This window comes from Rutidosis leptorrhynchoides, chromosome 11 (genome assembly GCF_046630445.1).
Source record: "Rutidosis leptorrhynchoides isolate AG116_Rl617_1_P2 chromosome 11, CSIRO_AGI_Rlap_v1, whole genome shotgun sequence".
In the NCBI taxonomy this organism is placed as follows: Eukaryota; Viridiplantae; Streptophyta; class Magnoliopsida; order Asterales; family Asteraceae; genus Rutidosis; species Rutidosis leptorrhynchoides.
The window spans coordinates 44,763,277-44,782,433 of NC_092343.1; the positions used below are offsets into that span (position 1 = coordinate 44,763,277).

The 19,157-nt window shown below is 34.4% G+C and overlaps 2 protein-coding genes across 2 annotated transcripts; both read right to left on the reverse strand.

The window, feature by feature from the left end:
- Positions 1 to 4,802: 4,802 nt before the first annotated feature.
- LOC139877252 (cytochrome b-c1 complex subunit 8-2, mitochondrial-like) lies at positions 4,803 to 8,383 on the reverse strand. The gene is made up of 2 exons (XM_071864665.1): positions 8,159 to 8,383; positions 4,803 to 5,148 (listed from the first exon to the last, which is right to left on the reverse strand). Exons 1-2 carry the CDS (start codon positions 8,326 to 8,328, stop codon positions 5,100 to 5,102), a joined length of 219 nt encoding a protein of 72 aa, XP_071720766.1. The 5' UTR covers positions 8,329 to 8,383; the 3' UTR covers positions 4,803 to 5,099.
- A 5,521-nt stretch (positions 8,384 to 13,904) lies between these two features.
- Positions 13,905 to 15,358, reverse strand: LOC139874511 (uncharacterized). Its single transcript, XM_071861937.1, has 3 exons — positions 14,818 to 15,358; positions 14,582 to 14,713; positions 13,905 to 14,479 (listed from the first exon to the last, which is right to left on the reverse strand). Exons 1-3 carry the CDS (start codon positions 15,356 to 15,358, stop codon positions 13,905 to 13,907), a joined length of 1,248 nt encoding a protein of 415 aa, XP_071718038.1.
- Between the last annotated feature and the right edge of the window lie 3,799 nt (positions 15,359 to 19,157).

Sequence of the window (19,157 nt, forward strand, 5' to 3'; positions counted from 1 at the left end):
TGATGAGCGGATTCGTACTTCTGTGGTTGTAAGTAGGATAGTAAATGACTATTAAATCAGATTCGAAGGATGTACATCCTCGGGTATTACCTACCCGTTAAAATATTTTCAACATTAACAGTTTGTACGAAAGAATTTTTAATTACAATCTTTATGAAGATATACTTACGTATATATTTTTCCTCAGATGTAATCATGGATTTAATGAATTAATATGATATTAACTCATCTGATTTACCGTTAGAATAAGAATATATAATCTCTAAAACATTAGAGGTTACATAACCATCATGTTGAACGAAGATAAATGATGTAGAACGTCATGTAGAACGGTGATTATACTCGAGGTACAGAATGAGATGTTGAGGAATGGATTGTTGATGGTACTGTTGGTGCCGGTGATGTTGCTGAAGCTGGTAAATTTTGCACCATATTCTCCAAATTGATTACTCGAGCGCGAAGTTCGTTGACTTCTTCTATTATTCCAGAATGATTTGTCGGTCGGAACGAGCGGATGAATAAAGTTTAGAATTGTGGATAGAATATAATCATGTCGAGCTACTCTGGAAATGAGGGTGAAAATGATGTTTCGGATTGATTCACCGGTAAGTGCTTCGGGTTATTCGTCAAGAGGGCAATTTGGTTGATGGAAAAGATCGCCTTCTTCGCGTCTCCATTGATTAAGTCGACTATGAACCCATCTCCAATTCATCCAGAATAAATGATGGCTAATTGGTTGATTCATTCTGGTTACACTGCTTTTGGAGCTCGAGTGGAAATCCATATCGGAATAACTATCAGAATAGCTATCGAAATCTGAGGGACTCGAACTGGTTGAGGGATTCATCTCGTACGATCAGATGAAGGATTTTTGATAAGAAATAGATTATAGGATGTAGATTAGTACCCTGCAATACATAATTTACATATGCATATATAATACTAAAATCCCATAAGTTACGGAGGAATCTACGAAAACTGTCAGGCAAAGGTAACAATAACAGATACGCTAATATATAAATTAGCAGATACGATAAGATATGAATTTCGTCTATACACTATTCATGCATTCGATGCAGTAAAATGTGTCTAGACTAAGAATAATAAGCAAGTGATTCCCTAATAATGATAAGCAGGTAATTTCATAAGGATGATAAGCAGATAATTTTTGACACGAAATGATAAGCAAAACTTTTGACATGCGGACACGGTCGAAGTCCAGACTCACTAATGCATCTAAACAACCCGTCCTAATTCATCTAGACGAATACATTACATTTGGTTACATCGCGAGGTACTTGACCTCTATATGATACATTTTACAAACATTGCATTCGTTTTTAAAAGACAAACTTTCATTACATCAAAAGTTGACGGCATGCATACCATTTCATAATATATCCAACTATAATTGACTTAATAATAATCTTGATGAACTCAACGACTCGAATGCAACGTCTTTTGAAATATGTCATGAATGACTCCAAGTAATATCTCATAAAATGAGCAAATGCACAGCGGAAGATTTCTTTCATACCTGAGAATAAACATGCTTTAAAGTGTCAACCAAAATGTTGGTGAGTTCATTAGTTTAACATAAATAATCATTTCCATCATTTTAATAGACCACGAGATTTTCATATTTCAATTCTCATAAATATACGTCCCATGCATAGAGACAAAAATATCATTCATAATGATTGAACACCTGGTAACCGACATTAACAAGGTGCATATAAGAATATCCCCATCATTCCGGGACATCCATCGGACATGATATAAAAACTCGAAGTACTAAAGCATCAGCTACAACGGATGGGGTTTGTTAGGCCCAATAGATCTATCTTTAGGATTCGCATCAATTAGTAGACTGGTTTACTAATTCTTAGGTTACCAAGTAAAAGGGGAATATTCGGATTCGATCGTTCAACCTTAGAAAGTAGTTTCATGTACTTGTGTCTATTTTGTAAAACATTTATAAAGATTGCGCATGTATTCTCAGCCCAAAAATATAAAGGAACTCACTTATTGTATTTTGTAGTAAAAATACATATAACGGCATTGAACAACTGAACAATGCAGGGTTGGCCTCGGATTCACGAACCTATATCATTTGTATATTTATTAATACATGTGATCGAAATTGAATGAATATATATATATATATATATATATATATATATATATATATATATATATATATATATATATATATATATATATATATATATATATATATATATATAAATTTATTGGTTACACCATTTTTTTGTTAATAATATATATTTTTAATTTGTATATTCATTCAAAATAGTTATTATTTTATAGTTGTATTAATATATGTATATGTGCTTAGTGCTATATTATAAATACCTAACTTGTTATATACGAATATTTCTAAAAATAATTTGTTAATATAGTTAATATATACTTATAATCTCAACAACGTCGTTAAAACTTTTATTTTCATAGTTATAATTATTTTGAATAATAATGATAATACTTACATTAATCTAGTTAATATTAATAACAATGATAATAATATTAATAATAATAATAATACATGGTGATAATACTAATAGTTATAGCATGATACCAATACTAATACTTATAAACCGATAATAATTTGTATTATTTTCATAATGATAATAATAATACTTATTCTATTAATAATAACTAAGTAAATGATAATATTTAGGATAATGATAATATTAATTACTTTTAATAATAATACTAATTATTAATAATACTAATTAATAATAATAATTCTAATACATCATGATAATAATAGTAATAACAATAAGGATAAGTGTAATAATAATAATAATAATAATAATAATAATAATAATAATAATAATAATAATAATAATAATAATAATAAAAGGAAAACTACCTCATCTAAGTATGCTTTAGAAAGAAAAAGAATGCCACCAGCAGGGATCGAACCTATGACCTCTCGCTTAATTCAAACACCACTAGCCAATACACTGTATGCTTCATTTTGTGATTTAGAACACAGGCTTATCATATATTTATATATGTATCTATTTACAAATAGTTGCTCGTGAATCGTCGGGAATGGTCGAAGGTCAAATGAATACATAAACACAGTTCACAGTTTTTGAGACTTCAACGTTACAGACTTTGCTTATCGTATCGAAATCATAATAAGATTAAGTTTAAATTTGGTCTGAAATTCCCGGGTCGTCACATGTATTTATTAGCTAATAGTGTTAGATGATGATTTTTAGCCATTAGATTAAAAGGGTATTAGGAGGTAATTTTATGATCTAAGGGTGTTGAAGGAGGTTTTAAAAATATTTATTACTTAATAAAGACTCTCTTTTAATGTATAGAGTGATGATATATATATATATATATATATATATATATATATATATATATATATATATATATATATATATATATATATATATATATATATATGGGCATTATCAATAGGGAAGTAACCAATCGGGGGGAAGCGGGGGGAAGCAAATTTTTTTTTTTTTCGTTTTTTTTTGAATTTTTTTTCCGGCATCAAGATCACACGAAAATATGAACATTTAGAAGAGACACTTCGTGATGAATGTTATTATTTAGGCGGAAAAACGATCGACAAAAATAATATTCAAGATAATATTGTTCGTGAAGAATATGAACGTTTTTTTTCTTCATGTTTTGTGAAGTAAAATTTAGCCCAATTTAGTTTTAGGGTTTAGGGTTTATGGAATAAACTCAAAACACCAAACCCTAAACCCTAAACTCTAAACCGTCCGTATTAAAAACTCAATCTAAATCCTAAATCTTAACCCTAAATCTAAACCCTAAACCCTAAATCTAAACCCTAAATTTCTAAACCCTAATATCTAAACCCTATAAACCCTAATATCTAAACCCTAATATCTAAACCCCAATAGCTAAAACCTCAAAATACGCTCGAAAAACACGATAATTGTTATATATTACTTCCTTGAGCGTTTTCCCGCCAAAATAAAAATATTTATCACAAAGTGTCTCTACTAAATGTTCATATTTTCATCTCATCTATAATGTTCGTGAACAATGTTTTTTCAAAAAACGAAAAAACATCTAAACCCTAATATCTAAAAACAATGTTTTTGAAAACACTTTGTTCACGAACATTATAGATGAGTTGAAAATATGAACATTTAATAAAGACACTTTGTGATAAATGTTTTTATTTTGGCGGGAAAACGCTCGAGGAAGTAATATATAATAATTATCGTGTTTTTCGAACGTATGTTGAGGTTTTAGCTATTGAGGTTTAGATATTAGGATTTAGATATTAGGGTTTATAGGGTTTAGATATTAGGGTTTAGAAATTTAGAGTGTAGGGTTTAGATTTAAGATTTAGATTGAGTTTTTAACACGAACGGTTTAGAGTTTAGGGTTTGGTGTTTTGAGTTTATTCCATAAACCCAAAACACCAAACCCTAAACCCTAAACTCTAAATCGGGCTAAATTTTACTTCACAAAACATGAAGAAAAAAAACGTTCATATTCTTCACGAACAATATTATCTTGAATGTTATTTTTGATCGTTTTCCCGCCTAAATAATAACATTCATCACGAAGTGTCTCTTCTAAATGTTCATATTTTCGTGTGATCTTGATGCCGAAAAAAAATTCCAAAAAAAACGAAAAAGAAAAAAAAAATTTGCTCCCCCGAATGGTTACTTCCCCATTGATCTTGCCCATATATATATATATATATATACATATATATATATATATATATATATATATATATATATATATATATATATATATATATATAATAGAATCGAAATAAAACTAGTATCCTTCATGCTTGAAAAGAGTATCACATGACAAATGCATACACATAAAGGCAAGGTAACATGTTTCATTTCAGTTGAGACAAAATGAGAAACACAACCATGAGTGAGAAATGACAAATAAGTTCTTTTAAGCTTTTACTGTAATAAATACAGTTCTTTTGACCATGATAAAACGTCTTACTGGTCATGAAAAGAAACCATCTTCATTTTTATTGTGAATAAAAAAGAGGTATTCATCTTTTTTGTAATGTTCAAGACACCAGTTGCGAGTGTCGTTCAGTACCTATGCTCCAATTTCTCTGTTTCCTGGTAACTCTTAACGTACCTGCAAACACAAAAAAGAGCATACTTAATATCCAGAATATCAAAAGGTACAAACAAGGAAACATTAATTGATAATTCCTTTGGCCAACTGTATTTTTTTTTATGCAAATATAAGACAAAATTACGCTCGTCGTCCCTGAACTTGTATCCAACCTTCTCATGTCATCCTTAAACTTTTTTTTTTGCTGGCGTCGTCCCTGAACTTGTACTTTATAACTACGGTCGTCCCTCCGTCTATATTCCGTCCAATTTTTCTGTTATCTCATCCCATGTGCAAGACACATGAGGGTATTTTAGTCTTTCTATCAATTTTTGGTGTCCCCTTTATCTTCAACTTCAACAAAAACCTTTAATCAAATACTTCTAAATCAAAACCAAATCAATCTAATCTAATCTAAATTAAAGTAAAAAATAAATAAATCAAAACTTTAAGCAACTTGAAAAAAAAAAGAAAAAAACATCAATCAAACCCATATAAAGATTCATATATCCTTGATATTAAACGTATATCAAAACACTATTTTATGTTGTAGGAATCACTCTCAATACTTGTATATATGAAGATTATTATAATCAGTACATGCAGTTACACAATCAACAATTTTTATTCAATAGAAACAAATATGACACCACAGAGATTAATTGCTTGGCCAACGCCAATTTCCGTAGCCCATAAATATGATTCAACGTTTTTGTTCCTAATTTTACAAATCCACCATGGTTCCTAATTTCACAAATCAAACACTTGTTGTTACCCATATCTTCAAAAATTTAATAGAGATACCAACACAAAGTTAAGTATAAATATAAGACTTTACCGCCACGGCGTTGAATTCCTAAACCAGATCTGTAGCCGGTGAACAACGATGGTGATTTTCGTTCGAACCTCGTTCATCTGTTTCTGATTTTCGTTAGATCCTCGTTCATCCGATTCTGATTTTCGTTAGATCTGGAGGTGAAAGGAGACAGTGATGGTGGTGGGTTTGATTTTGTACTTTGGTGGGTTTGCGATCTGAACAGAAACCGAAAGTGGATTTGATTTTGTAATTTGGTGAGTTTGATTTTGGTGGGTTTGATTTTTTTTTTTAGTTTACATGCTTTTGATTTGGAAAGATAGAAAGCGGGTTTGATTTTATACAGAGAAGATGACACTCCATGATGATGATGAAGATAATGAATGGATGGGGAATTGGGGATGGTGGGATAGGATATTATACAGAGAAAAAAATAATAAAATAAAATTATTTAATTATGGTAGGATAAATTGTCTAAAGTACCCTCACATGATTTGCACATGAATCACTTTAACCGAACAATTGGACGGAATGTAGACGGGGGGACGACCAGAGTTATAAAGTACAAGTTCAAGGACGACACCAGCAAAAAAAAAAGTTTAAGGATGACCTGAGAAGGTTGGATACAAGTTCAGGGACGACGAGCGTAATTTTGTCCAAATATAATAAAAACTTCTAGAAAAGTAAAATGTTAAGATACAAAGTGACAAACCAGGTTACTCCTTACTAGTTATCACTTAACCGTGTGGTTAGAAAGGTATACCAGATTACAATAAACACCTTTAAAAATTTAACCCCGCCTTGCAGTGTCCTACATGTTCATTATCATTATCTATAGTATTTATAATTGAGTTAGAGCTTTTGAATCTAATTAATAAATTACAAAAGAAGGATAAACAACATGAATATGAATATATGTTAATATGTGTTCTGATAGAGAAAGTGAGAAACGGTAAAAAAAAAAAAAAAAAATTACATACAAAATGAAGAAAGACGGAAATGGATATCAAATTCATACGAAAGACAGTAATAATTAAATCAATATTTGATCTTACCTACAAAACATTGCCTAAAAAGATTTTCTAAAATGGGATATATGAATGGCTGCACCCCTGTACCAAACTGTCTCTTTTGACAAGTTTTTAAGGTTGTCATTTGTTAAATGAACATTAAGTTAAAGACTATATAAATGGCTTGTTTCATTTCGTAGTAGATACAACACACATCACCACTACGAATATGATAGCTTGAATATGTAAATAAAATATCACTAGTAACATTTATCTGAGTTCTAATTGCACTGATTTTATAGCTAACTTTCATTGATCATCATATCATACTGAACGTTAGTAACTTTTCCCACACGCCACACATTCAAAATTTGAATGACACCCGCTTAATTATGATGATCACTCATAAGGAAGCCATGAAACCATGTAGATAAAACACAATAATATTCTGTAAAAGATACTAAATTTGTATATACAAAATGCCATTCACATCACAAACTCACATTTATATCTATTGAAAAATCACTATCCGATACTCATTATTAAGAACAGTCTGTTCCGATTTGGTAAAATCTGTTTAATTAATCTGTTAATGCCGATTAATGGGTGGGTCAAAGTCGAATTTGCTGATCAAAGTCCGTCAAAGTCAAAATTGGTCAAACATTTTACAATGAATTTAAACTGAAATTTTGAACAAAATGAACGATTTTAGACAATTATGTTAAAGATTATGCTTATGGTTTTGTTTTATATTTACACACATAATTTTAGAATTTATCATTTAAATGTATAAAAAGTACATCCGATTAATCCCCTATTATTCCCCGAATAGCGAACTTTGCAACCTTGCATAGTATAGCTATTTGGGCCGTAGGGTGTAATGATGAAATGATTTTAAACGCTACAGTTCCTGATAAGTATTAAGGTATGGGTAGCTAAAGATGTGTTTGTCTCCTTGATGATATTGAATGAAATATCCATTTTCGATATAAAAAAATGATATGTAAAACTAACTAAAATGCAAAAAAATATATAATCACAAGTGAAACAAATATTACATAGAATTTAAATTAAAGTTAACTAAATCTAAAACCGCATATTTTTTTTAATCCAATCACAGATAATCAAACTGATATTAGCTAGCACAAATCAAAAATACAAAAATACAAATACATATATATGTAGGTATATATGTATATACACTTACGAGTAAACACCGACAACAGGTCCGACCAGAAGAATGGTGTTAATCCAGTTGTCGGTGACCTTATGAGTAACTTTATGTGTGAATTGGTTCCATAGACCTGGCATCACTTTTTGTTGAAAAGGAGATAATCCGTAAACAACCGATTTGATCTTCACCGGAATTTTCCCCATCGTGAATTGCTCCGATCTGATGAAATGAAATCAAAATTAGGGTTTGAAAACGCAATTATTGGTTATTGGTAAAAGAATAGAAAGCAGAAGTCAAAGTCAATTGTGATTGGAAGGATTGGAATATTAGTTTGGGCTTCATGATTGGGCCCGTACAAGTCTTGTTAGTAAAAATATAAAGGTTTATGCAAATTACAAGTATTTTGTTATGACTGTTTTCGGGAAATCGGTAAATATGCCCCATTTCCAAAAATCTTTAATAATATGTTCTAAAAAATATAAATTGCAACATATATTTTCTGTCCACGCATCACGTATCATGCGTGGATTCTCTTGCGTCATGCGTGTCACCGATCATACTAGCCAAATGAGTTATTCTACGAAACAGGACGTACACGCATAGGACAACACGCACAGTCCATTTGACATCGTACATGGTGCGTGTTTGACGGGATAAAATAAGAATATTGTGGATAAGATTTCCCGATTTTTTCGATTATCAAGATCTTAAAAGGCAAAGCTGAGGTCCCGTATATCACATTTTCTTATTTATTGTCGATAAATAAGGCGTTAAAAATCAAAAGATGTGGGTCCCTGGCACAAATAATGACCATTAAAAGCTAACGGGCACAAATAATGGTCATTAAAAGCCCAAAGTGGGGATCCCTTAGCTCATGGGCACCCGTATCATAAATGTCCATAAATATCACTTTAACACCAACACCACGATTCACATCACAAAACAATATCATCCAACACCAAAATGCATTAGATATCTCTAAACTCCCTTCTCCTATATTCCCATCACCACCACCACTACCAATGTAGTGTGTAACTTTGAACGGGGGTTAAATTGACGATTCTAGTTGTGCTTTAAATGCCCAAATGAACCCGATCAGTGTATTTGAACCATGGAGTAATGTTTGTGCATTGAACACGGAGTTAAACTTACACCGACCGGTTCATTTGAGCATTGAATGGACAGTAATCATTGAATGTGCAACACGTACGCAAGTTTGTTTAGTGAGTTGTGCATGGTGTATGGTGCGTGTTGCACAGACACGAAGCCAGCATCTACTATATTCTTAGACCCGAAGGAAGAAAAGAAAAAAATATGTTTCACGGTCTTAAAACAGCTCATCAACTGAATTTTGAGTTTTTAGAATTACTGATCAACTTATTTATTTTTCAAGGTGATTGATTTTGTTGACGATATTTTAAGTTCTTTAAGTCCACATTGAATAAAACATTTAGCTAGCATTGACCTACAAGGCTGCAAACAATAAGAAGAAATCATGGAAAGATTACATAAAACTCATTACTCAATTTTAACATATTGTTAGCATATCAAACCTCACAAACTATAATTGAATAGAATCCATCGTTAGTGCGATGTAGATTTATAATGATTCTTTTGGGGAAGTAGCGATTATGTCACCTATATGACTATATTTGAGTGGTGCAGGAATGATGTCAATTAGCTGTTTTTTGGATGTGATTGTAAAGTAACTATTTCCATTGTTAAAATAAGTTACGTTAAACCGACTTATTTCTGCCTCATAATATCACTTCACTAGTTCAAGATAATTAGGCTCTTTAAATTAAGGATCATGTAAACATAAGATGACCGTACAACGAATATAGGCAACCACTGTACACCATAATATAATTTCAAGATTATTTTTTTCCTTGGAAATATAAACAAGCTCCTTAGCAAGACGCTAGTAGACCATTTACAAAGGTAATAAAAGCCAAGAATTCCAACAAATCGGATTGGAGTTCTCGGGTTTGTGTTTCATAGTGTCGTGATTTGTTTTTTGTTAACCCCATTTGTTTTGATTATTGGTTCAATATTGTCAAGATGATGCCCGCTATAGATACTTTGTACGTTTGCTGGTTTCTATTTACGAGTCTCATCGGGGTTTTTTCTATTGTATATTTTGTTGAAAGCGTTTTATATTCGAAAACGTTTTTCGTATTTTTATGTCTTCTTTATGTTTGTAAAAAAAAAAAAACTACATTACCTTTACATTTTAGACTTTTAGTCACGCAAAGAATAAAATTTAATGTAATCAAAGATACTATGTACTACATATTAAAACAGAAACAGACTTGTCCTTAGAAAGCATGTACGGAGTATATATCAAAATCGATAGAGTTAAATAAGTAATTAGTTGTATACATATATATTACTTCAGAGACATACACATATGCCAATATAGTGATAGTGATACGCATATGTATTGTGTATCTAAGAATAAGAATATATGAATGCACTATATAATATAATATTTTCAAGAGACATAGGCATATGAAGATATCTGGGGAATTTAATTAAAAACCAAGGAAACTTGTACTTTGGGATCTCGATTGGAACAACCAAACTCCTTTGTATAATCAAAAATACTCACTTTAGAATCTGGAGCTTTAAAGTACTATGTTTAAATATTAACTAAGTCTTTACTGGTTTTGGCTTGACCAATGGCAGTTAATTAAATATTTAAATTTAAATTTAAATATTATTAAAAAATAGAAAAGTGTATTACAACATATAGCAAGACTATTTTTAATGGTGTCATTGACATGCCAATCAGATGAAGGTTTTTTAAGATGATAACGGTGATATGACAAATGTTATGAAGAAAATGAGAATGGTGAAAAGTGGGTGATGAAAGGATAATGGGTGTAGGTCTCACCTTTTTTTTTTAAACGGCGATATCGACATCGAATGCTTTCATTTGTCACCCACACACGCGTTAGGAGAAAACCCAATTCGCGACAATTTTGCCAGTTCCATCGAACTACTTTATTCTGAATGTTTATCATCTTCACCCTGCTCGTGAGAAGCTTTGTGACACCTTCACTCATGCGCTAAAAGAATTTGACCATTGATCAATCCTTAATTAATGAGTTACTTAATTATGGATTGAGTGCAATGAGATTAGGATGGAGGATGGGATGTTTGATGATTATTTTGGGCCCCGATGATCGTCTTTCACTTTGTCAATCAAGTGATCAACCACCCCGACCCGGTCTTGATTGTCAATTAGCATGATTCACCTTAGCACAATGTGGAAATTTCTTGGGCAAGGTCACAAGTGAAAATCACAAAAGGCTTGGGCAAATGGCAGAGAATTAACAACCTATAAATGAGAGGCCAAACTCTCTATTTATAGTATTCGAAATATCCGCGGTCTGCGAATTACTTAACTATCCGCGAAAACTTAGCGAAATGACCCGCAGTCTTTTATTAGCGCGGAAACTGATCCGCTATCTTTATGTTTAGCGAATATTCCAAACCTTTCGACTATACTTCGCGTTACTTCCGCCTTTAACCTGTAGTAAATAAAATATACATATACAATGCTATGTATATGATCAAGTCCCCCCAGTTTATTATGATACATCTTGCGAAGTAAATATATCATGATAAACTCTTAAAAATTTGCAGTTATTCATGACCGCTATCCGCATTATAATATTTTCGCTATTCCTTTGTTACCGTTACAGCAAACAAAGTTACCGTTTGTATTCGTTAGCGAAAATATTACCGTTTAAACCAGCATAACGGACACTTAAACACAATTGATTAGCACTCTTGCTTCCTCTATATATATCGGTGTCCATTATTACGAATTTCCCACTCGCTACTTCGAAACATATCGCAATTAAACAAATATTCATTCCACCTGTGCAACTACTTTCTTACTCGCAACTTCTATTCAATCAATAATGAAGATCGACGAAGTTGATAGCAAGGTTAACCCAAAAACCTTAATCACGAAGCTATTAACAAGCCCGGAGGCTAAATCGACGGCGTCAAACGAGAAGCAAACAATTCCGGTCGTCGACTTGACCTCCAAATCTCCCCTAACGAAGCCAAGCTCCACCAAACTACCATACCAGACGCCGCCACAATCGCAAAGTAAAAAATTAAAGCAACCTGACACCACTCTTTACGATAATCCAATTATATCGGATTATGAAGGGGATCAGCAAACGGGTAAGTCCTGAACATTATCGCATAATTAATGCTCGTATTTTTTTTGCGTATCTTATAATTTTCATGTTTTTGCAGGCGGTTCTACTGGTGACCCCATTTTTGAGAGCCCAAACACTCTTGACCAAATCACAGAGTTATTCCGCACTCCACCCGACTCTTATGGGGCGAGGATTGACGGTTTATCGGGATACACTTATGCCTCTTCTGCTGCAGCACTGGATCAGCATCAACAAATGAAGATGGCAATCTCAGGCGAGCTTCGCCGCGAATTTTCAAAACTTTCTGCGCTTGATGCACATAACAGTTTTGTGCAGAATTTTTACATGTCCTTCAATTCTGCTTATGACATGATCGGCCACCAAGAATAATTCTTTAATGTTCTTGAGGGTGAAAAAGCAAAGTACCACACCGAGAAGGCCAAAGCTGCGGACAGTGAAAAACACTGTGTTGACCTCTCTTACGAACTCACCGCAACAAAAACCACCGTTGATGACTTAAAACAACAGGTTTCTACTGCGGTCGAGAAAGAAAACAATTTTCAGGCCACTATTAAAGCGCTGTTAGAGGATGTGGCGAAGCTAACGGCAGAGCGGGACAGCGCTCTAGCTTCTAAAGCTTCTGCGGAGCTTGAGTTCACCAAGCTCCGCCAACATCTCCACTAATTGGCTAGGAAAATTCTCAACTCCAAGCCTGTTTCTGCGAATTTTTCAACGTTCGCTGCAGCGTTAAAACTACGCGAGAGGGTAGAGTTTATGGATCAGATTGTCATCAACTGCCCATTGCCAGAACCACTACCAACTGCAATAGCTGATCGCCTTTGTTCGTTAGAAGAGGCGCAATCAGCATTTTATGTCGCTCAAGATGGCATAGCCGAAATTCCCCTCCCTAAGATAACAGCGATAAGCGAGCAGGAGGATGTCACTGCAGATGACATCATCAAGCTTGACTTATCCAAGGAATAAAATTTCGCTTTGTATAACAGCGCGCAGCTGCCTCTGCGTCATTATTAATAAAATTTTCGCTGTTCTTATATTTGCAAGTACTTTTATTTAGATAGCGCTTTCATCAATTAATATTCATAACACGGACTTATCCTTTGCAATTTCCAATTTTTATTATCGTGCACATAATAAGTATGTACTTTTGTGAAACAATCTGTATGTGTGTATATTTATACGTTATGAATCTTCTAAGTCCACCAAAGCGATCCTTAGGCAATCAATAAGCATTGTGAAGCATCTAAGTATGCAAATATCAAATACTTAGGATTTTAAGTTCCTTTCGCAATAGTTATTTTCTGCAAAAGTGGGCAATTTCATCACTTCTCCACGTAATTGTCGCGAAACACCTCAGCACTATGAAACAAAACACAATACATTTCATAAACTTTTGGCATTTCATAAACAAACTTTTTGCATATTCTTACAAGTGTCTACTTTTTATACTCTCACAAGTGTGATCAAGACTTGCAAAAATTAAAAATAAAAACACATAGAAAGAATATCAAGTATAGGCCTTGCAACAAATTTCGCACTTTATACATATACATTTTGGCCTTCATGTTATTTTCGCAGAATTACGCATAGTATCGCTTTAATAAAGCAGCATGCCACGCATTAGGTAAAGTCCGCCCTTCCACATCTGCGAGCTTATATGAACTTGCTGCATTAATTGTCACAACTTGATAAGGACCCTCCCAGTTAGGTCCTAATTTGCCAAGTTTTTCTACTCTACTTGCATCATTATTTCGCAGTACCCACTCGTCTACATCAAAAGATAAAGCGCGCACTCTTTTGTTATAATACTTGGAAATTTGCTGTTTATTATTTGCCTCTCTGATAGCAGCCATTAACCTTCGCTCTTCAATGAAATTCAAATTCTCGCCCAATGCATCATCGTTTACTTCTTCCTCAAAGTTAGCGACTCTATGCGTTGGCACAAGAATTTCAGCGGGTATTACTGCCTCAGAGCCGTACACCAAACTAAAAGGTGTTTCCCCTATGCTTTTCTTGAAAGTAGTGTGGTGTGCCCACAAAATATTGGGTAATTCATCCACCAAACCAGTTAGCTTTTCGCACAACCTCTTTTTAATACCGCTTACAACATCACGGTTGGTTACTTCGCATAAGCCATTAGCCTGTGGATATGCCACTGATGTAAACTTTTGGATTATATTTAAATCAGTGCACCATGTTTTAAAAGGATCTTTCGCTATTTGAGCACCGTTATCGCTAACTAATTCACGCGGAATACCAAATCTGCAAACAATATACTCCCACACAAAATTTCTCACTTGCACACCAGTGATAGTGCGAACTGCCTTAGCTTCAACCCATTTTGTAAAGTAGTTAATTGCCACAATCAGGAATTTGACATTGCCAGGTCCTGCGAGAAATGACCCTACAATGTCAATAGCCCACTTGTGAAATGGCCATGGCGAATTAACAGGGATCATATCATGCCTTGGCATCCGATTCTGCGGAGCATGCCTTTGGCAGCTTTTACAACGCTTAACAATTTGTGCAACATCGCGATATAGGGATGGCCAAAAGTAACCCATCCGCATAATTTTCCCGCGATAGTTTTATAGCTTGAATGCAATGTACAAGAACCGTTATGCACTTCATCAATTATCATTTCTGCTTCAATTGGGCCCACACATCGCATCATTGGACCACAGTATGACTTGCGATATAAAATGTCATTTTGAATGATATACATTGGTGCTCGCTCTCTTACTAAGCGAGCTTCGCGCTTATCACTTGGCAAAATATCACTGCGAATGTATTCCAGGATTGGTTCCATCCAATTTGGCTGTTCTTCTACAACGGACGCGGCCATTAAGTCGTTATCTGTTGACTTGCTTGGCAATTCCTCAACCCAAACTTGTTTTTGAAAGTGCGAAAACGTTAGAGCGGCCAACTTACTCAAAGCATCCGCCTTCTTATTTTGACTTCTTGGCACTTGCGCGAGTTCAAAATGCTCGAACCGCACTGCCAATTCTTTCAACAACTGCAAATATTTCTGCATTGAGGAATCATGCGCCTCAAAAGAGCCATTAAACTGATTTGCTACTAATTGCGAATCTGTAAATGCTCACAACTTAGTGATATCCATTTTTTGCCCAATATTTAAACCAGCTAGCAAGGTTTCATATTCCGCTTCATTATTTGTTACATCAAAATCCAAACGTAATGCGTACGTATGCTCCTCACCACTTGGGCTTGCCAAAACCAAACCCGCACCTGCGCCTTCTATACATGAAGCTCCATCAGTAAATAAATCCCCTGTTTCGCCAACTACTGGTTTTAACTCTGTTCGCTCATTAATCACCTCCAACTCCTCAGTCATTTCAGCGAGATAATCCGCCAAAACTTGGCCATTTACAGCGCTGCGCGAAAGGTAAGAAATTTGATAAGCACCTAACTCCACTGCCCACAATGCGAGTCTACCAGATATCTCTGGTTTTGTTAAGACTTACTTGACCGTCACGTTAGTTAACACGTGCACCGGATGCCCTTGGAAATATCTTCTTAACCTTCGCGATGTTAATATGAGCGCATACACAAATTTCTCAATCGGCGCATAGTTTATTTCACTTCCTGTAAGAGATTTACTGAAAAATACAGAGGTTTTTGTATTTTATACCTTTCCGCAGCTAGAACTGAGCCAAAAGCTTCATTTGCTACCGATATATAAATGTAAAGAGTTTCGCCATCAATTGGCGCTGTTAACGTAGGCATAGTTTTTAATAACTTCTTCATTTCCTGAAACGCGGTTTCAGCTTCACTTGTCGAAACAAAGATCTTTTGTTTCAAGCAGCCTTTTAAAGTTTTGAAAAACAGTAATTGTCTTTCAGCGGTGTTAGACAAGAAACGCCTTAATGCGGCTAATTTTCCCGTCAAACTCTGCACTTCCTTGACCGTCTTTGATGCCGTCATATTTTCAATAGCCGCAATTTTCTTTGGATTAGCTTGAATACCTTGCTCAGTAACAAGATATCCCAAAAACTCTCCTTCAGTTTCGCCAAAACTGCACTTTAGTGGATTAAGCTCCATGTTTATCCTACGCAATGTATCAAATGTTTCCCGCATATCGTCAATAATTTGCTCTTGTGTTGTACTTTTAATTACTAAATCATCTACATAAGCCTCAAGATTTCGCCCAATTTGTTTTTCAAACGCGGTGTCAATTAAGCGTTGATATGTCGCACCCGCATTGATTAGACCAAAAGGCATCATTATATAAGAGAATATGCCTTTTCCTGTATGAAAAGCGGTTTTTTCTGCATCTTCTTTAGCCATTGGGATCTGATGATATCCCCTTGCCGCATCTAAAAAATATTTATATGGAAAAGCATGCAAAGATTCCACTTTCAAATCAATTTCTGGAAGTGGATAGTTATCCTTAGGGCACGATTTATTTAAATCTTTGAAGTCAATACACATTCTCCACGAGCCATCAGACTTTTTCACCAAAACTGGATTCGCAATCCATGATTAGTATTGAACTTCGCGCAAAATTCCAGCTCTCACCAATTTCTTTACTTCCTCGCACAGCCACTTAGCGCGGTCTGGAGCCATGCCTCTACGCTTCTGCACTACAGGTTTTAAAGATGGATTCACATTAAGTATGTGTTTCGCAATATGGCGCGGAACACCAGTCATATCATTTTCACACCAAGCAAAAACATCCATGTTCTGCACAAGTAACTGCACAATTTTTTCTTGGCCGCGCTAACAATGCATCCTACTTTAATTTTTTAATCAGGATACGCAGGATTAACCACTACCATGTTGTCCGCAGTATCGGCGGTTTCTTGAACTGGGCTTTTTACATTAACAGTCGCACAAATGGGCATATGCTTGCTGAATGTATTGTAGCAACACCTTTACATGTTGCGAATTTAATCATAACATGAATGGTAGATGGAACAATTCTGAATTTGCCCAAGACAATTCTGCCTGACAACATGTTATAGCGAGATGAAGTCCGCATAACATAAAAATCTAGCCGCGCTCGCCGCACTAAACTATCATCATTTTCATCAAATAACTCAACATCTAAGGGCAACACGCCCATAGGCCATGAAGATTCCCCTGCAAAACCAGTTAGCGAGGCCGCGGTTGGTTGTAAATTTGCCCAAATACCCTCTGGCAGTTGAACAAAATATTGTTCATAGACAATATCAATGCTGCTACCATTATCAACATGAATTTTCATGATCGTGATTCCAGTTTTCGCGACTTTGCACGATACTACTATCGGCATTTCGGAGAAATCGTCACTTTGCATATTTGAAAAAGTAATTGGCACAGACTGCCAATTTTGATACATTTTTGCTGAATTTCGCTTTCTTCCTCTTTTTTGGGCATTTGCTTGTATAGCGACAGCAATACCACTATCAATTCCGATATCGCTCATTACTTCAATTAAACAAGCAATTTACCGCCAATTATTAACGTATTCGCCTGTGAATCCTTAAAACAACGCACGATTGAAATTAAACAAGCCAATTAGTTATTTGACAGCACAAAACAAAAAAATTCCGAGTTTAATTTTAAAACGCGTCCCACGGATGGCGCCAATTGATCAATACTTAATTAATGAGTTACTTAATTATGGATTGAGTGCAATGGGATTAGGATGGAGGATGGGATGTTTGATGATTATTTTGGGCCCCGATGATCGTCTTTCACTTGGTCAATCAAGTGATCAACCACCCCGACCCGGTCTTGATTGTCAATTAGTATGATTCACCTTAGCACAATGTGGAAATTCCTTGGGCAAGGTCACAAGTGAAAATCACAAAAGGCTTGGGCAAATGACAGAGAATCAACAACCTATAAATGAGAGGCGAAACTCTCTATTTATAGTATTCGAAATATCCGCGGTCTGCGAATTGTTTAACTATCTGCGGAAACTTAGCGAAATGACCCGCAGTCTTTTATTAGCGCAGAAACTGATCCGCTATCTTTATTTTTAGCGAATATTCCAAACCTTTCGACTATACTTCGCATTACTTCTGCCTTTAACCTTTAGTAAATAAAATATACATATACAATGTTATGTATATGATCAACCATAACGTCGCGCTGTAAGCGTGATGGAGACGTTTTTCGATCACAATCGAGCTATCACGTTGCATTAGAAATGGTCTAACATGTTTTCTCGTTAGAATCTTTGTAGGGTTAGATCTTTCTCATAGCACCCCATCGTACCAATAAATTTAAATGTAATCCTTTATTATTCGTATGATTTATTTTCTTTTTGGAAAAAGAGATGAGGTCGCGTGCCGATGACACATTAACTTGTGAACCATATTAGCAAGTTTAATAGGGGTTAGGAAGGTTCTTCCCCCATCTCCCAAAAATTTGATCAAGTAGTGAAATTTATTTTGAGTTACGGTTGTTTGGGCTTTTGAATCAATCAAATTGAAATCTGTATAGAAAGGATACGGTCAAAATGGTAATGGCTCGCATAATTTGCAATATTAACAATTACTTCACAAGAATTCACTAGCACCGCATTTAGTGGTGTCGGAGATAATGGCTAAAAACGATCATGAAATAACCATTAAGCCCCGTATATGTGTGTAAAGATACTCCAATTTCTTTGATAGGTTGAACAATAATAATGTATTTATTTACTCGTTTACAATTATTACTATTCATTAATAAATTTCTGCCCCTTAAAATTTTTTGTTCAAGTTACTCACTATGTAGAAGGTGGTTATGTAGAATAATAATTAATCTTGAAACATGATTGTATTAATCATTTTGCTTGATTATACTTTACATACATGTATTAGATCCAAATACAACTTGCA